This window comes from Cheilinus undulatus, linkage group 18 (assembly GCF_018320785.1).
Source record: "Cheilinus undulatus linkage group 18, ASM1832078v1, whole genome shotgun sequence".
Lineage (NCBI taxonomy): Eukaryota > Metazoa > Chordata > Actinopteri > Labriformes > Labridae > Cheilinus > Cheilinus undulatus.
Window position 1 is genome coordinate 13,743,820 of NC_054882.1, and position 22,532 is coordinate 13,766,351.

At 38.1% G+C, this 22,532-nt stretch overlaps 1 protein-coding gene and 1 long non-coding RNA gene across 4 annotated transcripts in view; one reads left to right on the plus strand and one right to left on the minus strand.

Moving 5' to 3' along the window:
• The first annotated feature begins 9 nt into the window (after nt 1-9).
• Nucleotides 10-15,454, plus strand: LOC121526312. The gene is made up of 3 exons (XR_005993307.1): nt 10-88; nt 2,719-2,817; nt 15,321-15,454. It is a non-coding gene; the product is annotated as an uncharacterized LOC121526312 (long non-coding RNA).
• Nucleotides 15,455-15,973: 519 nt separating this feature from the next.
• The window catches only part of ppp2r5ca (protein phosphatase 2, regulatory subunit B', gamma a), a 33,713-nt gene continuing 27,154 nt past the window's right edge, over nt 15,974-22,532 (minus strand). Inside the window, exons 13-14 of one of the 3 annotated variants that reach the window (XM_041812833.1) lie at nt 21,315-21,431; nt 15,974-18,816 (exon numbers count right to left, since the gene is read on the minus strand). In XM_041812833.1, the coding sequence (XP_041668767.1) occupies nt 18,682-18,816; nt 21,315-21,431 (252 nt within the window). In that variant the 3' untranslated portion in view covers nt 15,974-18,681. The remainder of the gene's footprint in view (nt 18,817-21,314; nt 21,432-22,532) is intronic. The other 2 variants (XM_041812835.1, XM_041812834.1) reach the window with 2 other exon arrangements.

The following is a 22,532-nucleotide window of genomic DNA, read 5'->3' on the forward strand; positions in this document are numbered from 1 at the left end:
AGCTACAGGGCGGTGACAGCAAGTCAAGGAAAACACGAATACACTGCCGACAAGATCGTCTGGAATGGCCCGGTCGCTGTGTCGACAGGTGAGCTTGATAAGGACATAACGGTGCATTGCCTATCAACAGAGAGAGTGAGCAACTGAGCAGAGACAGTTAAATCAGCCCACATTTTTAAAACGTTGTCCTTAAATAAACCTTCATATTTTTGGTTGTTTCTTACAGCTTGCCTAAAAGTTTGCTCCTATATTTATATAAGGCGGCCTTGACGGTTTGTGTAATGTTCATTTTTTTGACGGAAGCTGTTAACTAAACCAATAAAGGCCTGCACTCAAAGCTCAAAGGCCAACAATAAGCTAGCACGTCTTTATATATATATATATGTTCACTACGATTCTAATAGATATTAAAAATGTATTTTTTTCCACTTTCCTGATACATTACAGAACACCATAGGAGCAGAGCACTAATGCAATCCCCTTTTACTTGACCAGACAAAATGCTGTGGAAGATAAATGTTTTTGAAAATTAAGAGTCCTGAAATTACAATTTGCTTAAGGAAATGAGGGTTTTAATGGATATGGACATTATAAAAGCAAATACTGGGCTTTGCTTTTGCATTTGTCAAAGCACTTTGTAAACCCATGTTTCTAAAAGTGCTAAACAAATAAAGTTATTATTATCATTATTATTATTATAATGAATATAGCTTTTAGTGGCTATTAATGAAGTTTCAATTGCAATCACAATTTCAGCATCCCACAATCATAAAAAAGAAAATCATTCATATAAAAAAAAAATAGAATCATGAAAAAGTTCATTTTTTTCCAGAAAATTAAACTTCCATATATTCTAAATTCATCTCATACAAAGTAAATATGTCAACACTTTTTGGTGTTAATCTTGATGCAAAATTCTGATGGTCATTAGCATGTAGCAAGAGAATGATTCCACATTATACCCAAAAGCAGCTTTTTCCCCCCTTGTATCCAAGAAAATTTGAGACCCCCAAGGGCTGAGATATAAAAAAGTGAATCATCTGGGCCCAAAACTGACATCATTTTTGTATTCTTTTTCTGTTTAAATCCAAATAAAACAACCCTAAACACTGATTTTCTTACTCAAACACCTTTACATGATCTATTTTCTAAGTATTACATCATGATGTTAGTTCACATCTAATTTTACCAGCCTCAGGGGAGACAGGGCCTCATATCCCCCTGAAATCTCTGGCTGATCTGTTGGTTCTACCTAAACTTCTACAAACTTATCTTTGCACACAGCTAATATTTACAGCTGATATATGGGTTGGAAATATTGTTGAAAAATGTGATATCTGCTGATTCTGCTTATTAACTTTTCAAGCCTATACTGTTATCATGCTAAAAATATCATGCATTCCTAGGATTGATGTTATTTATTTAGACCATTTCTCTCTCCCTGTCCTGAAATTTAGCTGACTCAGACACTTCTTAGCCATTGTTGCGATCATTAGATGCTTCTTGCTATGTCAAAATGTCTGCTGTTTAAAGGACCTACTTCCCTCTGACTGTCATGTCAGTTGCAAACGTCTCAGGAGAAGAACTACATTTGTGAGCCTCACCCAAAAGAACTCCTGACCAGAGGCCCAATGCCTTTTTAAGCCCTAAATCAGCTTAATCAATACTAAATATAAGTCTGATAATATCAGTAACATCGGAGAGCTGGCCAGCTTTTTCAATGTAAATGCAACAGACATTTTCTACAAATGCCTTGTATTAAATAGAACAATATTTATGCTGCATAGAATTTAATAGTTGAAATAAAAACTTTTCGTTGCCCTCTGGTGGACCAACAATGCCACAAGGTCACTTTATCCATGTTACCTTAAATATGTCTTTGGGCATTGATGTCAAAGGGACAGATTTGCATCCTTTTCCAGCTTGGTCCACTTCTTTATCCTGGATCTTTGCTCTTTGGCTTACCTCCTCTATTGCTTCACCGTTTATCAAATCATTAGTGGATTTCCTATCAATGGATTAAGTTTGTTTTTAGATGATGTTTGTATCCTCTTATCATTTTCTTTTCTGAGAGATTACAATGCCATAGCAAGGCATCAACTGCACAGCTGATGCTCTGTGTAGCTTTTACCTCTACCAAATGCGATTTATAGATGTGATGTATGAGAGTTCCCTGCAACATGGTGTAAATTGCCTTAAAAACCATTATTATATAAATGTTTGCAATCTTTAAGGTTTTGTTATGCGACTGGAGGGTTATTTTCATTTGCACATTTGCATTTGTTATAAATTGGCTTTAAATGGAATGCATAACAACATTAAAATTAGGTTGCATGAGGAAGGTAGAATTCCTCATTTTTAGGTCAGTTTCACCAAGCAAAGATAAAATAGAAAACCTCCCAAAATGCCATAAACTAAGTCTACCTGCAGGGAAATCAGGCTGTTTTATAAGATGTTTTCAAATGTCAACATACCTGATTTTACATAGTAATATGAGGTGCATGGTTTAGAAATGAGCAATGAACTCTTCTCCTGCCTCATAAAGTGAGAGGGAGAAAGATGCAGAGCTCGTCAGAGGCCAACAGCGTCTCTGAAACAGCTGATTAGATTACCCCGCTGCGGCTGTGGTGAGGTTTTAGGCTGCGCCTGCCACCGCCGACTCTCACCTCAGCTGCCCTCTCCTCTGTCTCTCATCTTCCCTTCATCCCGGGCTCACAGTCAGGTCCCTGCAGAGTAACACCTCCCCCTGTAGGATCAAGGCAGGACTTCAACCGGGAAACCTCAAACGCCTGGCTGCAGCTCAGGAAGTCTTCTAAGGTGAGCAGACTGCTGCGGCACATGTTTTGAGTGGATTATTTTTTTGATTTCCTTTATGCAAGGAAAGAAATCATAGTGATTTTCGGCAGTGGGTCTGAGACTTTGCAGGAGACAGATGGTGCATGTTCTCGATCTCTATTGTTACAGTCTTTCCCCTTAAAAACCTATTTGTAAAATTTTCACATGAAGATGAGTGCATCCTTGTGAGACCATTTTGACCAACGTGTTTGAGACTAACAGAAAAGAGAGGCTTATTCCAAAATCCTGTAAGTCTGATTAGTTTTGAAACCTGGAAGGAAAGAGAAACCACATTGCTATGCCAGTGAAAGGAATTACACTTTTAGAAATTAGAGTGTCCTGAATCATCCTGCCTCATGATCCTAATTGGTAGGTTGTGTGCCCCTGTGTGCCTTCTATAGCTACGTAGCACCAAATGGTGAGGCTTTATTTGGAGTCACTGCCAATTAATCCAAAGGTCTCCCAAGGTCTGCCAGAGTGACTCATGTCCTCTTTAAATGAGTCATTTAAATCAATATATGACAGTTGGGCACAGTCAGGATAACTGAGACATACCAGCTCATTCACTTATCACACAAATAGTTTATAAATAGATATATACAGCACGTGAATATGTCTGTATAGCAGCATATGTCATCCCTACATGAATTTGTTCAAAAAAGAATAAAAAGTTGTAAAGTTTTCTGGCATTTTATGCATTAGTCAATGGTTCATAGACATTAAGATTAAAGATCCTGCAGATGATTGGTTATTTTAATCATAGATATAGATTTTAAATATGCAGAAGAGAAAGGGCTTTTTTGGCAGTGGCAATATTAGATATGTTAGATTTGATTATCCACATTTAGCCTTTAACAACAGCTGCCATTACCATTTAAAATCAAGGTAAAATGATATAAAAACAATCCATATGACATGAATGGGTGATAATGTGCAATTTAAGAGAGTGCTGCCTTATTCTAGCCTACTAATTAGTCAATAAGATTAAAGCCTTGATAATCCTTGTGGATGCAACTCTACCTTAAAACCAATTACAACCTTAAACAGTTAACTGTTTGCTCTAAACGCCGGAGGCTCAAGATGCTAACATGGCATTGAGTAAATAAATAATAAATAAACTTTTTATTTCAGTTCCTGGGTGTTAATCCTTTGTTCACAAAAGGCTGGATTTGGCTTGATTTACAAAAATGATTTTAAAAAACACAAGTAGTTTGAATCACTAAATTATTTGAATTAACCTCTGCAGGGTTGCTCATGGTGACAAAATAGTAAATATTTGATACAATACTAGTAGTAATTAGACAATATTTATACATGTTTGATACCATAGAAACAAATATGCTGTGTTCCAGATTATTATGCATGTACTGGTTTTGTTTATTTTTCCTTAATAGCCTATATCAGTGGTTGTCAACCTTTTTGTGCCCAAGGCACAACAAAGATCAAGTCAAAATTTTAAGGCACACCAAATCCTATCTTTACAAAATTGCCTACTTAAAAGATGTTACAGTAAATCAAGCATATAGCATTATTTCAGGCAGGCCTATAATTGAGATCAGCTGATCTCACGCAAGCCCTCATCAGCTGATGGCCAGCTGATTTGCTTTTAAGCATGCTATTGGCTAATCGCACTCATGCTGCATATTTAAACTGCTCAAACCTGCCTATGCTTTGCTGTTCCCTCTCCAAGCCACTTTTTACAACCCTCCTCCACCCCAGCTCCTCCTTCCCAGAACAGCCACATATGAATAACAGCAATAAGTGCAAATTTTACAACTGATAAGAAAGAAAAAAATATTAATGACTGCAAATTTCTTGACAAAGTGGTAAGCTATTGTATAGTTGCAGCGATTATGTATGGTTGTACAAATTCCTATGGGACACCAAGACTTGGCAGCGGTGTGCCTTGCCACACCATTTGAGAGCCACTGGTCTATATAATTGGCAGTCAATAGGATTTTTATTCCTCAACTATTATATTATAAACTAAATTGCCACTGATGGCAATGGCATTTTTTTTGCAAAATAACTTAAAATGCAGTGTCCCAAATTATTATGCTAAACAGAGTTTGAAAACAATCAATAGTTTCTAAAGCATTGGAAACAGAATTCTGTTTGAATTTTTTTGCATTAGGAGGTCTTTTTTCTCAAATCAAAGCTATTTCAATCAAAAACATCTTTACAGATCCAGTTCCAGGAGCTCTTCTTTGACATCATCTTAACAACTCTCTCATCCATTGCATGTATAGTTTCTGCCTGTATTTCCTTGAAAGATGCCAGAATTGCCTCCCAGAGTTGCTGTTTGGAGGTAAATGTCCTCCGTCCACCCTCTTAGAGCTTCCTTTTAAGGACGATTCACAGGTACTCAAAAGGGTTGAGGTCAGGGGATGATGGTGGCCATGTCAGGATTTTTTCTCCCTTTATACCCATTGCAGCTAAGGCCTCAGGGGATTTTCTGCAGCATGGGATGGTGTGTTGTTTTGCATGAAAATGGCTTACTCCAGAAGGCACAGTTCTTCTTTTTATACCATGGCAGGAACTCCACATATTTAGCTGAGGTCATTTTGACATCTTCAGCCACCTTAAAGGGGCCTGCCAACTCACTTCCATATGATTCAGCCCAAAACATCACTCAGTTTGAATTTTATTCATAGATATTTTGTTTGTTTTGAATTAACAACAAACTTCTTTGCACTGTCTAAACTGCACAAATAATTGTCTAACTTCCCCCCAAAAAATGTGGTTCAAGTTAGACAGAACTTTCACTCTTTTTCTAGTGGAGGCTAGAGCATTTTAGCTTTTTTAGGTTAAAAATATAATCCAGATTTGTTTTCATGTGTTTGTATTTTGCAATATCAATTAGATCCACAGACTGTAAAATTGGGGCCGATATCAATGCATCGTTTAACATGATAGTTTAGCTGATACCGATGCTGACACCACTGTTTTTCCATCATTTCTCATGGCGTAACACCAAGCATGCCAACATTTTTTTTAAACCTTGAAATCCGTTTAGAGTTTGTCCAACAGGTCCATGCTTCTGGCTTGTAAAAACTCTTTTATTTGATTCAGCAGCTGCTGATACCAGATGCCAGTGTAAAATTGATTAGGCAAAACAGATAAACACTAGTAACTGATGTCTTTTCAAACCACATAATTGTGCAGTAAACAGGGCCAATATCAGCTGATACTGATGTTAAACCCATGCATCTGTGCATCCCTAATATCAATAATAACATAACAGCGATTGTGATCTCTTTAAACACGTGGTATCAAACATCACGACAACTTTATTCTGCTTGGAGTACTGCTTTTTTTTATTTAATTATGTTCTTGGAAATTGTGCGAGTCTGGCAGTAAACCCAGCAGAATTAAACATATACTGCACCTCCTCCTGTTAATAGAACAATCCTCTCTTTACCCTTAAACAGTAAATGTCAAACAGTTAAAATAAAACATAACAAAGGCTCTGAGGTGTAAAAAAAACAAGAATATAAAGGAGCTCAGCAGGTCAGGTTTACAACATTCGCCTATAAAAGATTGTTTTTAAGCAAAAGCCTGTTGGATAGATTGATATGTAGCATGGGGGGGGGGTTAACATTGAGTCTATGAGCTGGCTGTTGCTGTTACAGGCAGCCTGTGATGTTCCAGATGGTGGCAGGTTTCCCTTCCAGCAGTCTGTCAGTGTTGGCTCTTTGCCACCTGTGAGTCAGGTAGGGCAAGTGAGGACAGCTTGGCAACAACGCACTGCGATACACAAGCCCAGGAGATGTGGGATTTGAAAGGGCAGGCCAGACTTTGACCTGGTTCAGTGAGAATTAATTTTGGTATTGCCTTTATTTCTCTGCTGCTGCAGTTCAACAAAATCAGCTGATGTGCTGAGAAATTTCTTAAAGATATGAAGTTGTAGAGATAGGAAAGTGTTCTGCACTTTCACCTTGGATTATCTTTAGGAAGTGTGCATCACCAAAGCAACGGTGGGTGTATAGATATACATTTAATTTAGATAGACTTCAAGTCATTTAATTTCATATGTCTTTCTACCTCCACTCCAACTGACCCTCAAATTAATGCACTTTTCCAGTGCTACTGCTTTTAATGCTGTGTTGCATAACTGAAAATAGGGCTGTTTTTTCAGGGGGGTTTTAAACATTTTATGATCTGATAAGATAAAAGTAATGCTACTGATTAAGCTTGTCAAAGGAGAAAAAATAATACAAAATTAACACAACTCCTGCAGATAATGCAATATTTATGCAGCTTCAATTTTAACACAAAATATTAAATCAAAATATTTCCAGCCAAATCAGAAATTGTGTGATGCCTTTGCATTAGTACCAGCAGAGACATAATGTTTTAAATTATCCATACATACGCAGATACATTGATTTGGGCCGTTCTTGAGAATGCAACTTCTTTGGAGGACTTTCTCCAGGAAATGTCCGCTCTGACTCAACGCTAAACTGATTAGACTTTGGAAATCAATAGTCAAGGTTACTGGGCCTCATGTTCATCTCTTGCTTGTAAATTTGATATCTGTAAATATCTTTGGGGAAGTTTCTTTAAACTTTCCACAAATATCCATTCTGATTTAGGATTGCACTGAATAGAATTTGGAGGTCAGTGTTCCAGGCCAAGGTCATTGGGCCTCATGTTCATCTCTTGCTTGTAAATGTGACATCTAAAGGACCTTTGAGGCTTTTTCAAACTTAGCACCATTTTCCACTCTGACTCAAGGATGTACTTACTAGATTTTAGAAGTCATAGATCAGAGATTAAGATCATATGTAGATCATACAGAGATATGTTCTGTAATTGCCAAGCAGTAGTTCTAGTCGAATGTTTTATAGAGTTAGCTCAACTAAACAGTTTCACCCCACTCTATTATAACACTTCCACACATGCATAAACTACCAAAACTGTCATGATTTTATGGGTTTAGCTGCACGTTTTTAATGCAAACAGGCCATTTTTTTTCACCTCCACTTTAACCTGACTTTTCCAACTTTTGCTACCTTTGTAAATTCTCCTCTCCACCACTACCCATCCCTCGTCTGACAGGGAAGACTTCCTGTTGTGAGGGACAAATGTGAGACAAACAACACTGGAAATTCAAGTAGCAGAGCTCCTTAAATTTTCTGGAAATTATCTGGGGTGCATGTGTGAACACAGCTTCTCAAATGTCATTTTTGTTATTTTTCTTTATTCATTTTGTTTGTTGAAACATTTATGATGAAGTACACTAAAAACAAAATATTATAACCATTCATGTTTGTCAATTTAACAAATGCACGACACATGTAAGTGTAGTATCTTAAAAATCCTTCCACTGCTGCATAAATGGCAAATAAAAGTTGTTGACTTTAGCTCTTATCTACATTACTTCATCTTCACAAAACTGCATTTTTTTGGAAAGTGGACACCTTAATAGTCACAGTGACGGACTTTTGTCTACAGTACAAATCTGAAAAGTAGAAAAGCCGGTCAGCATGGTCATTATATTCCTTTTAGCAGACGAACTGTTATGTAAAAGCCTGAATTAGCAGTCTCACTGAGGATGTTTGAGACGTCCCAAAAAGCGCCACTTCAATAAGTAACCAGAGTGACATCCAGGCTGCAGGTTCATTTCAGGTCAGGGCTAATATGCGGAAAGACAGAGAGGGAGGACTTGCTTTGATAATCTTTCATTATTACTGAGGACACAGCACATTACAGAGCTCCACTTTAAGCAGCAGCATCATGACATCTGACTCACAGCCTAGAGTTGTATTAGCTTATTGTTGACTTCAGTCACATCAATATAAATCCTCACATTTCATTAAGCACATGTTTTAGTTAACTGCATTATCAACAAGGCTCTTCAGTGTGTTGTTTATGTCTTACCATCTGTGTTCATTCATATGTAGAATTTGTAAATGCTTAAATATTGTGTGGGTTTTCAGCCTAATTTGAGTTTGATCTTTTCATTCATTTAACAATAAAATGTATGTTTTCATCAGGAAAAATCACATGATAACAGAAAGAAAAAGCACAGTCAGATGTTTAAACTCAGGTTTTGTCAGGCCTGCAGCTGCTCTCTAAAAAGAAATCTTCTATTTTGGGGCTGCATGTGATTGCCTAACCCATCACACACCATGACTCGGGACATGATGGTAGACCTCAGAGTCTGGCAACTGTTTAAGTGCGAACAACTTCCACTGTGATAAATCATCTGCCGTCATCAGTGTCGGGGTAAAGGGAAAAGATCTCATTCTAGCAGATAGAACTGAAACTGGAACACATTATGTCAGACACACTGTAGCAGGCGAGTGCATTTCTATCTTTTACTGGGCAAAACAGAATAAACCACAGCTCATATGTTCATCAGCTGATCAAAATTTTAGGACTACAGCCTTTAAAAGCAAAAATCTACGCAAAAATGTGGATTCAGTGTCATTTTCTGTCAGGTCTTCACGCTGTCATGACCTCCTGATGGCAAAGGCAACAAAGCTTTCTGTCTTTGAACATGTTGAGCTGCATAAGCAAGGCCTCTCGCAACGTGCCATCGCTGCTGAGGGTGGACGCTGTAAGACAGTCATTCTAAATTTCTTAAAAGATCCTGAGGATTATGGAACAAAAAAGTCAAGTGGTCGAGTGGGACGATCTTGGACCCAAAGTAAGGCCATTACTGGTGCCGACTGCAGCCCAATAACAATCAGACAGCATCTGAGAGGGAAGGGCTTAAAAAAAACAAAAAACGTCTTCAAAGGCTCCGTCTCCTTCAATGCCACAAAATTGCCCATTTGGACTTTGCAAGGGAGCACCAAACATGGGACATTGAAAGGTGGAAGAACAATTTATTCTCTGATGAGAAAAAAATGTAACCTTGACAGTCCTGATGGCTTCCAATGTGACTGGCATGACAAGGAGATCCCACTTGAGATGTTTTCTGTGAAGCACAGTGGAGGGGGCGCCATCATGATCTGGGCTGCTTTTTCCTTCAGTGGAACAATGGAGCTTCAGGTTGTGCAGGGGTGTCAAACAGTGGCTGGCTATGTGGAGATGTTGCAGTGGGCATCCCTCATTACTGAGGGCCCTCGTCTGTGTGGTGGTGTGGTGACTGGGTTTTTTAACAGGACAATGCTACAGTTCACAATGGCCGCATGACAAAGGACTTCTTCCAGGAGAATAATGTCACTCTTTTGGCTTCCCCTGATCTAAATCCAATTGAGAACATTTGGGGATGGATGGCAAGGGAAGTTTATAAAAATGGACATCAGTTCCAGACAGTGGATGTCCTTCATGAAGCCATCTTTATCACTTGGAGCAACGTTCCCACTAGCCTTCTGGAAACACTCGCAACAAGCATGCCCAAACAAATTTTTGAAGTGATAATCAAGAATGGTGGAGCTACTCATTACTGAGTCCTTTTTTGAAACTTTTATTTCTGTTTTTAGGGGGTTTTCAGTTTTTTGTTTTGTTTTGTTTTTTTTAGCTATGGTCTTAAATTTTTGATCCGCTGATGAACAGCCTATTTCAGTTTAATTGTTGTTTTCAAGAATTTGCTTACTCACACTTTTTTTGTCTCACTCCCATTTATTTTAGCATTTTGAAGCTCTACTTAGAACCTTCTTAAGATCCAACAGTGCAAAAGGAAAATTCTTGCAATTTTTCGACTGGTCTAAAAATTTTGATCAGGAGTGTATTTGTCAAGGGAGTGACTTTGGTAGCAGTCTTTACCCTGCTTGTAGTTTTTGATAATAACTTGAAATTTGACAGAGAAAAAAAGTCATCTATGCTTTGATATCCTCCAGACTCTACTATTGCAGTTCAAAATGCTGCAGCATGAAGTATTTGGCTGCCTGACTATTACACCAACAGGGACTGCAATGAAGTTGTATTCAAATCCATGCACTCTAATATGGAGTCTGCCCCTCTTCTGCAGCTATAGCAGCTTCCACTATTGTTGGAAGGCTTCTTCAAGATGGCACTGATGTTTAACCAGAAGGCCTGACTCACAGTCTTCCTTCCATTTCATCCCAAAGGTGCTGAATGGAGTTGAGATCAGGGCTCTGTGTGGGCCAGTCAAGTTCTTCCCTGCTGAACTCATCCAACCACGTCTTTATAGTCCTTCTTTGTGCACTTGGGCACAGTCATGTTGGAATAGAAAACAGCCTTAGCATAGCGTTGCCCAAAATGTCTTGGTATGCTGAAGCATTAAGATTGGCCTTCAAAACAGCCTCATACCATTATCACTCCACCAAACTTCACAGTCAGGCAGGTAACTTTCTCCCAGCATCCTCCAAACCCAGACTCACCGATCTGACTGCCAAACAGAGAAGTGTGATTGGTCATTCCACAAAGCATATTCCTGCCACTCCACAGTCCAGTGAAAGTGTGCTTTACACCACTCCATCTGACGCTTGGGATTGGACTTGGTGATGTTAGGCTTGCAAGCAGCTGCTCGGCCATGGAAACATATTCATGAAGCTCCTGCTGCACAGTTTTAGTGTTTACATTAATGCCAGTGGAAGTTCAGAACTCTTCAGCCCTGCTCTGTGATTTAATGTGGTCCTCTACTTCATGGCTGTTGTTCCTAAACTCTTCCAATTTCTAATGATATCACTCACAGTTTACGGGGAAATATCCAGCAGGGATGAGATTTCATGAATTGTCTTTTTGCAAAGGCGGCATCCATCACAGTACCATACTTGACGTCACTGAGCTCTTCAGAATGACCCATTTAGGATCACAGATGTTTGAGACTGCATGGCTAGTTGATGATTTTATACATACATGGGAACAGGTCTGATTTATAACTGTACAGCAAAGCTCAGCCTCTCAGATCATGAGATCAAGGAGTTTTTAGCCATCCAACTATCACATCAGGGCTTTTATCTGTAGTCTGTGTAACATCTTGCCATCAAGAGACTGTCCTGAGGTCAAAATTAGATTTTACTTGACATCTTGAATGCAGATGAGTGGAGCTGTGCTTCATGCATTTGCGTGGAAAGAAAGACTGAATAAATGAAGCAATTTCCTTCTAAGTATAGTGTTAACAAGCAAATTGCCTGAAACTTCAGGGCTGCATGTGTGAAAATGTGATTTGCTACAACTCAAAATATCAGATTAGCTCACCATGAAGTCTAATCATCACTCCTCATCAATTATCTTGTGATGAAATTAAGATAAAAGTAAGGTTTTTTTTTAAATTTTCTTCCATCTAAATGTATTTTTCAGGATTATTACCAGCCATGTCAGATCAGGACAAAGCAGCAGACCTTGCGGAAATGTCTCAGGAATCAGCAAAAGGATAAATTCCCTGAAATCATCCACTTCCGAAAACACTTGTTTACAATTGGCCTTCCGCTCTTCAATCCTTTGTGACTCTCTGCTTCACCTTTACCTCGTGTAACATCCAGATTTAATACTCTCCAAACTGGGAGATAAGCTACAACAGCCAACTGTTACAGAAATATCAGGCCAACGTCCAAAACAAAAAACACTCTCATTACTCAAACAGGAAGTAATCCATCAAGCACGTGTTGTCACAAAAAAAAGTTGATGCTTTTTTCCCTCCTCTTCAGAGAAAAACCTAATTCCTGCTCTACGTACGAAGGAGCTTTGTTCGCCAATATCGCCCACTCAGATGTAAGCTGCTTCATGTCAGGGAATGAAGGAGTTTTATCAAGGATTTGGAGCTCTCATGTCTTGATTACCAAAATTTAAAGGCACTTATTCACTGCATGATAATGTTTAAAAAGTGTAATGCACCTTTTTCGTCTATAGAAATACTTTATAAATGTTAGGAAATACTTGAATTGAATTTAGGGCTGAAGTTTATGATCAGTTTGTCAGTTATTTTCTTTATTAAACAGTAAAAAGTTGAACCACCACCAAACTCAGATTATTTTCATAGATGATAGAAATAAGAAGTACATGATCACATGAGAGCATAAGAAGCTAAATATTGTTCTACTTACCACCTTTGTTTGTTATTTTAGTTTTCTTTAGTATTTCCTTCCCCTCAAACTAGATTTCAACAAATAATCTAATTTATTTCCTAATTTATTATACAATATGATCACTATTATTGTTGTTATTGCAGAAAGTAGGATTAAATTATTTTGAGAAATACTCTAATGGGGATTTTTGAAACCTAATCAAACACCACCACTGTGCAAAGAAATGTAAATATGCAGTTTTTGGCTATCTCTGATCATTTACACCATAAAGCATAATAAAGAAAATACGTAAAAGTAAACAGAAATATTTGAAAGTATTTTGTGTCAAAATGCACAAGCACATATGAATGAAATGGTGCAGACTGAGCAAGTTTAAAGAGGAGAATAAACTGCATGTAGTTCTTGCTGGCTATTTATTAGGATATTTACCCATATTTGGTTAAAAAAAGTCAAATTACAACAATATTCTGATGTTTCATGCTTAAATTTCAGAGTATGTGAGGCAGGGATAATAACTGGGGATTTAAATTTGACGCTAGCATGACAGTTGTGATAAATAAGAGGTTAGATGTTCAAGACCTGCAGGATGAAAACTACAAGTGCTGCTGCATGGTCACCTTCTGCATTTTGGAGATACTGTTAGGAAAAGTCCTTTTATGAGTATCTGGCTCCCCCTGGTGTTCAAATCAGGCTACTGCCAAATTGGCTGTTTGCTGTTCACAAAACTACTGTTACATTTTTGCAAAGGCACATTTCTTTCAAACTTGAACACAAACCTCAGTTTTCACCAAACCTCAGATTCTGTGGTCAAACTCAAACAATCAGGTTTCAATAGTCTTAACTGAGCTCAGAATCAATCTCTGTTCTTACATCAAAAACACAGCAGTCAAAGGTCGAACAGCTGGATAGCTCCGTGGCAGAGGTGGAAAAAGTGCACAGCTATTGTACTCAAGTTAAAGTACAGGTATCTGGTTCAAATTTACTGAAGTACAAGTAAAAGTACTGGTCTGTAAATCTACTCAGGTAAAAGTAAAGAATATTTCATCTAAAGTTTACTTTAAGTACTGATTACTGAGCAACAACTGCAGAGTTGTACAGTATAATATGATCTTTCCTAATTGGCAACACAACAAGAGAATAGATCTCAGACTAGGTTGTTCGGGTAAAGTCAAACTTTTGTAAAAAGTAAAATAAACAGAAAAGTTTACAGTGTTAGTTAGTGTTGTACTCAAGACCACACTATCAAAGACCAAGACTTACCTGAGACCAAAGTGCACCGAGACCATGACAAGACCAAGACATTTTGGGGTCAAGACTGAGTCGAGACCGAGACAAGACCAAGACAAGAAATATCAATTTTAAAAAACATGGCAAGATTGAACAGTTTAAGGGCATTATCTCTTTAATTTTGTTTTTCTTTTAATACATTTGACAGATAAAAACAAGATGTCTGCAACTCTTTCGAAGCACAACATGCAAAAATCTCAAATGTTAAATTTGTTTAACTAACTTGTAAAAAAAAAAAAAAAAAAAAGATCCTTGTATGTATTCAGAAGCCACTGACAAGTCTGGAATGATTTTAATATCTGAAAATGAGATGTTTATCCAGATTTTCTTAGGTGAATAAGGCCAAAAGTAAGTGGTCAGAGGTATTTCTGACTAGAAATGGGATGGACTGATGTCCGAGTTTTTGCAGGTGTAGCTATTTGTCTTTTTTTTTTTTTTTTTTTTTGCAAAAAGTACTTCTCCTTATTATCACATTAATGAAGTTGAAGAATAGCAGATCAGTGCTGGTCTCGACCAGTCTTGCTGGAAAATCCTGAGTCCAGCCAGTCGAAGACTGAGACAAGACCAAGACATTCAAAATATGGTCTTGAGACTGGTCTCAAGACTGTTCTTGAGTACTTAGTAGAAAGAGGGCATTGACAGACACTCGTGTTTGTTTTTTTCTGAAGTCAAAGGATCATGCAAGGTCGTTGACAGGGTGGTCGCCAGTGATCTGACAGTCTGGCTGAGTGCAGTGGTTCTCAACCCGGGGGGTTGCCAGATGCCTTCCAAAAAAACAAAGAATATTTAAAAATTATTTCAAAATGTATATTTTGCCCATTTTTATTAAAAATAGATGCATGAAATTAGTTAAATGTACTGTAAAAACGTGGCAATTTGCTGAAATCAAAGTACTGTTTAAAAAACCCTAAACCGTACATCTGCACATGACTGTTCTTGACCGTGCATTGCTGCGTTCATCTATGCCTCAACCATCTTCAGGTACAGTGGGGGTCCCTGGTCTCTCGCACCTTTATTTTGGGGGTCGTGGGCTGAAAAGGTTGAGGACCCCTGGTCAATGAAAATTTTTTGAAATTGTCCTGATGTCTGTGGTCTCCCACGTTTTTAAAAATTGTTCATTTGAAAATTGTGCATTGGTTCTCAACTGGTGGGTCGAGACCCACAAGTGTGTTGTGAAACCATCTTGAGTGTGTTGTGGATGTATGCTTGGAAAAAAAATATGGCAAAATGGCTATATTATGCTCTATTTTTTAGGAAACGACCAATCTCACCCCACAAATCTGAAACGTGGGCCGTGATTGGTCAACAATGAGATCGTAGTGGGTCCTGACTCCAGGTTATGCATCTGCCTGCTACTGGCAGCTCTGTTCTTTCAGCCAAAGGTAAGTCTATGTGTTTTGGTGTAATTAGTTGTAGTAAGATGTTTGAATGTCCATCAGCCCATTCCTAACATTTTAGTCTTGTTTTTTCTGAACTTACTTTTCATCAGGGTTTTTACGATCAAAGATCTGTTTTTGTCTGGTCATTGTCTCGTCTTAGAGAACAAAAGGTCGTAGACTAACATTTTTCTGTTATATTTTTGTTATAAAATCAACACTGCATGTATGGACTATTGAATCATCTTAGTGCAACAGTGTCTGAGTCTGTTGAGTTAGCCCTCCAGTCAAGTAAAGCCAAAATGGATGCATGGTTGAAAATATATATTCAAATAATCTCTTTATTCATTCTATATAGTTGTACACCACTAAAGACAGTGATAGGAGCACACAACGGGCATGAACATTTTCAGTTATATAGAGGAGGGAGGAAACTTTGCAGATTTGATCATAAAAATAAGAACATTTTCTAAATCCTCTTGTTGCTCAAAGTACATCAAAAACAGGAGAAATAAGACGGTATGTGCCAGATTGACTTCTTTCACTTGCTATTGATGTTTTATTCTGTACAGAAGGACAATTTGTACAAAATTAATCTAGATATATAACACTACATGAAACAAGGTAAATCATATATACAATATTAAATGAATCATATAGTACAGGTCACATACAAAAGGACACTTTAAGTTATCATGTTTTGGAAATAATATGTTAAAATTAAAAGATCTGCAAAGATCCTGCAGAAAGAGAACAAGCCACCAAATCAGTTTTAAATCATCTCTTCTTATCACAGATGACTTGTTTTTCAGCACTAAAATAAACCTCAAACATCTCTTGACTCAAACTCATAAAATCCATAAAACATCTCTCCCAGCAAGCAGGACTGTTTCATAAATGCAACAACCTCGACGACAGAAATCAGTCAGTTTGGTGAATGGCATTCCTCCAGGGTAAAAGGTACATGTTTAACATGGTAGTTCTAATTTACATCTTTTTGCATTCAAGCAAATACAGTATTAATACAGTTAACAAGCCAAGTCACAATGTCTTTTATTTGTTTATTTTCAGCATCTGGCATTTTTGTGGCCGTTTGATACCAGTGTGTTTCAACGTTGGGCATCCTGAAAGGCCGTGAAACAAAAACCCAAAACCTGACACCCACGCTACGAACCTCCAGAGACAAGACAAAGAAATACAACACGTCAAATATGAAGAATCTAGCAGACCTCCTGAGTTGAAACAATGGTACTGACTGGAGGAGATTTTCCTTAAAATGTCACTCAGGATTTATACAACCAGACACCTGAAATTAGGAGTGGTAGTATGGGGCGATTATTGTTGCAAAACTATTGCAAATGCATACACAGATTTTTACATAGATCTGCAAATGCAAAGATAGATTTACAAATACATGCACAGTCTACAGATCCGTGCACAAACCTGCAAATGTGCAGACCTATTTGAAATTTTGGACTTAGTTTATGTTGGTTTATACTCATAAGCCAATTAGAACTGAAGTCTGCCTCTCAATGGTCCACCATACACACATTTGCAACACTTCTGCTGAATACTCAGATCTGTAAGTGTAAGAGAATTGAGTTTTGTTGCCTGCCTCTTAGTTTATGCATCCACTTGACCAGTATTCAATGCAGAACCGTGCAGCAGTTTAGACCCAATTAAAGCTGTCATGTCTACATGACAGGAGAAGACAGAGGAAAAAAATGATGACCTAGTTGCACTTCTCCAAATTCCTATTACTGCGTTGGTTGAATTGCTGTCTATATTGAAATAATTTCAACACAACACACATTTGCAAAACTACCTACACATGTGCAGATCTGTGCACACATTCATTGATTTGTGCACGCATTTGCAAAAACCATCCACGCAATTGCAGAACTGTTTACAAATCCCTGTCTGCATTTGCAAATAGTTCCGCAACAGTAGCTCCATACGGTAGCAACATGAACATGCCACACCTTTAACTTAAAGGAGTTTTTGGCTGCTCTCATGAAGTACTTTGAGTATTCTGATCAGTCTTTTAACAACTACTGAGGTTACAAGCTCTTGAGTTTGATAATAAATTAACTATTTTTAATTAGGACTCTTTAACACATAATCACTGCTTAAAACCATCAACAAGAGGGAGACCTTTCTATCCTATTCAACATGAACTAACTTCTGATTAGACTTCCTTTATAAAGATAATCATTCCTATGCATTTTACAGTAAATATAAAACCCACCACTCAGCCGCCCTCTGAAGGGCCTTCGGATTCTTCTCCTCCACCCAAGGTAGCAAATGCATGCATTCATGTTCGTCATAATCCACTGAACTGAAACACAGTGAGTACCATTGTTTGAACTGTTATATCACGATGGTCTGGTTTGTCAAATATTGCCAATGAACATAGGGAAGCAAGCATATAAAAAGAGCGGCATATGGCACAAAACAATAAAATGGAAAGTGTTGGATGTCCACAGGACAACGTCTCCTTTCCTTGCCATCTTTCCCGGACATTGCAAGGCCGAGGACGGGCCTCAGTTTGGTCTGGTGTGCTTTAACCTAAAATAAAAACCCTTAAACACCAGCAGAAAACAAAGGCAGGCGTCCCCATTACATAAAAAGATGACACAGACAGACATAAAGAACACAACGGTCTTGGCACTGACAAGATGTCCGTTAGCAAAAAGAAAACAGATGACGGGAAAGTCTTGTCTTTCTTTTTTCACCAACCGGTTCTGGTTTTGTTCCCTTTGACAGAAAAGAAAACCAAGCAGAGACCAAGAGATGATCCTTAGACAGTGAGTCAGTCAGTTCCTATGTTTCCATCCATCGTGAACACGTTTGTGAGAAGGAATGAAGCTCTGTAACGTCTGTACCCCCTGGTTCCACACTAACAGTGAGTGCAGGGCGGCGGATGAAGAAACCAGGGACTGTTGTGGGGAGTAAACTAAAGGACACACTGAATGTGGGCTAAAAGACACATAAATACACTCCCGCTCATCTCCAAATAAAGAACAAAAACCTGAGAAAGCAGAAATCTGAGGGATGGGGATTCAGGGCGTTTGGAATGAAGGAGAACTAAGGATTGTGGGTAAACTGATGTGAAGGAGGATGGATGGAGAGCCAAGTGAGGTTAACCAGAAATTCTGGCTCCTGGGCGTAGAGGATGTCCATGGCTGTTGAGGGTAAGGGGGGCAGTTGAACCAAAGAGCCGGCAGGTAGCAGGATAACTAGAGTCCATCGTGGGTGGTCAACATGTCTTCAGCTCTGCGGTGGGACTCCAAGGCTTTTGTGGTGTAGATATCCTGAGGCAACTCAGATTTGCGTCGCACCATAGGCCGCTCTTTCCGATGGTCATGCTGCAACTGAGAGAGAACAGGACAACTTACAACTCTTCATTTCATCTCTTCCTGTCAACATGTCAAACTGTCTCTGCTCTAAACATATTTCTGAGATGAAGCACAAAAGCTTCAGCACTATTCAGTTACAGCAAAATCAGATTAACAGAGAAAAAGCAAGACTGAGTGAAAACATGGTCGACTGAGCCAACCACATATGGATCAGAAAAAACAAATACAGTACACACAACACAGAGTCCTGAAGTCAATGCCTGGAGCCCACACGTGTTCAATATTCCAATTCAAGAGATGCAATGACATTTTTAATGTGATCATATTTATTTTAAACTAGTAATAATCCCAAAATTATCAAAATGATTTCTAGAAAGGATTAAAGATGTTTCAAAAATGTCTGCCGAGTTTAAATGGTGAATGATGTATGAAGTCATTTCAAACTTAACATTTTCTGTGACATTGTAGTTTTTTCACTGTTAATGAAAGGTACAGTGTGTAAAACTGGGAATATTAGAGACATCTGTGGTCAGATTTTAGATTGCAACTCTCATTTTCAGAGGTGACTAAAAGGCACCTCTTTTACAGCTTTTCTTCCTCATTGTGCCGTAAAACTTACTTTCAAAGGAAAACAGCAGCTGCGTTTCCATAACCCTTAAAAATGCACAAAATCTGAGTAGCGCAATAAAAAACTGGTAATGGAAACACCTGAATTTTGTAAAACCTCTCAGATATCAAGTTTTCACGCTCTCATGAGGAAACTTTAAGATGTTTCTAATAGGGCTGGGCAATTAATCGCAAATTAGATTAAATCACGATAAAGCCTGCAGCAATTTTCAAATCGCAGACAGTGCAATATTTTTTTTAACCTGAAATGTGGCAAAACACCAATTTAATACCATTTTTTGCAGCAGAAATGTCATGCTCTACACATTTTACATATATACAGGTGTCTTTTTTTCAAAATAATTTAATAAAATCCTACTTTACATGTTCATGTATTTGATTTTCTTGATTAAAATGAGAAAAACATAAAAAAAAAAGATCATGCCTTTAGTACAGAAATCGATATCGAATTTGCTATACGAGCCAAAATCAGACTTTGCCTCTGAATTATCATCCGTTGCCTTTGTTTTTTGTTCAAAATTGTCAAGGCAACCGCTGTAGATGTAATCATAATCGTACCAACAAGCAACAGGTTTTTGGCGTCCACCTTCCTTGCAGCAGAGTCTTGCAAGGCTCATGCCCAAAACTCACTCCAGTGGAAACAAATTCAAAGCGCAATTGTACTTAGATGAAATTTAAGAAATATCACTTCAATTTTACGAAAATCTGTAATGGAAACACAGCTTCTGACAAACTATTTAGTAAATAAATCTTGCGACTTACTGTTCCATTAGAACGACTGCTCAATATAAGTCAACAGCTGATGAGAGAGAAGTTATGTGCTCTGCGCCGGTTCTTTGCTGTTTTTTTTAAATGTGAATGATAGGAGCCTTTTTAGCTTCCATTTTGTTGCCAAAAAGGTACAGAATAAGAACGATTTGAAAGCCAACTCGCCGCCTCTTCAGTCAGACATGCATAAAGCCTTAGGTGACTGGCAAGGCACACCACATTACGTTGAATGACATCTTGAATGCATTACATTTCAAGTTGCATTTACATTACCAAACCAGTCTGGATGAAGGCATACTAGACCAGGGGTTCTCAAACTTTTCGGCCCCGGTCCCCTAAAATAAAGGTACGAGAGACCGGGGACCCCCACTTCACCTGAAGGTGGTTGAGGCATACTTGAAAGTAGCAGTGCGCAGTCAAGAACAGTCATGTGCAGATGACATTTTAAGTTTTTTTAAACATTAATTTGAAATCAGCACAGATCTCACCAAATGACCATGCTTTTATGTTGTATTTATAAAATTTTATGCATGTATTTTATTAAAAATTGGTAATATTTACAATTTGAAATAATTTTGAAATATGATTTGTTTTTTGGAAGGCATCTGGCGACCCCCAGGGGGTCCCGACCCCCATGTTGAGAACCACTGTACTAGACAACCTCTTCAGTCTGAGCTGTTGGATATCAGATCGTCTTTATAATGCATTTAGGTGCATCCATACCTACTGTTAAGAATCACCACTTGGTATCAAAATGCCTAAAATGGATGTTAATCTGCAGTAATGCTAGGTGTAAATGGAACTATGACAGGTCCAGTTGTGATAAATGTTATTTATCCATATAATAATGAACACAATAGGGCTCCACTACTAAGAGAACATGCAGGGCTGAAGACGGCACACAAAAAAGAAGCTTTTGATTCCAGTGTTTAGTCCATGGCCAAATTCATTTCTGTTAGAGATTATTCATTCAGAAAAAGGCTCATCACAAAAAGAGAAAACAGGCATAAAACAGGACAGTTAAAGCACAAACTTGATTAATTTAAGTTGCTAAAAGTCCTAAGGCCTTTCTTATAGAGAGGAAAGATGAACAGAGACGGAGAGAAAGCCAGGTTTACCTGAGTCGCGCCCTCCTCAACTGTCTTTTTTAACCTCTGAACATCTTCTATCAAAGGGATATCCGTCTCCATTGCTACAGGACTATTGAGGTCAGAGGAATCAACATACACAGAGAACTATGTTGAAAACAAAGGGAAACAAAAACAAAAACACAAAAGGATGGAGAAAAGGCTTTCAGTGGCATGCAAAGTAGAGTGAATCAGGCTCTCAACTGATCAGAGGAGCAACAATCAACCCACGGCAGTTATCAGGGGAATATGCATTTGTTGTGGTGTAGGGATCAAAATCAATCAGGAGGTTTCTGGTTCTGATTCGTTTGATTTAAAACAAGTAGCAACAAATCTTGAAGTGAAGGATGGGATGCACAGTATTATCGGTATGATATCTGCATCTGCAGTTGTGAACATTTCTGCTAATATTTGCAGCTTATATGTTGGTTGGAAATATTGACTTTTTAAGCCAGTATGAATGACATCATACCGACAATATCCTACGTCCCTAATTTCAATCATTCAAGGCACTGTGTTTTACTGATCAAAAAGAGAGGACTGACACTGTAAAGAATATCTAAAAGCCTTCAGACTGAGATTGAAATAGATAAACAGCTACTTAGCCCAAAAAATGGACAGCAAACCTATCCTCAACATTAACTTTTTCCTTAAGCAGCTCCTTTAAATGAAAACATCTAATAGAAACAACTACAGCTCTTTCATAGCGGGTGACATGTCAGAGTGTTTCTTGTTGATGATTCCCTGTAGCTTTCTGGATAATTTAATGGCTGCTTAGCATACAGGGACAGCATGGAAAGATAGTGTCACATGGGCACCATATAAAAGAGGTGCATGATGAATGTAAGTCTAACAGAAGGGGGTCTATACAGGATTGACATGCTCGTAACTCACAGAAAAATGAACCAATTTCCAAGCTGTTGTCACAGATAGCAGACATGAATTTATGATGCAGCATGTTTGATCCAATGAAAAGTGCAGGTTTTCTTTTTGTTTTTTCTCTCTTTTTTGAACTTCTTCTCACTTTTTTTTTTCTCAGCAGATAACATATCCGAATTAATAACAACATCAGCAAGTCTTTGCGGGACATCAATAAGTCTAAAGTACTATTTGCACAGAACTAGTATTACCTGTGGACCCCTGATCATCTGTGTAACACCCTCTGGTGTCAGTGTTTGGTACGGTATTTCTAAAGTTAATTTAAAGAAG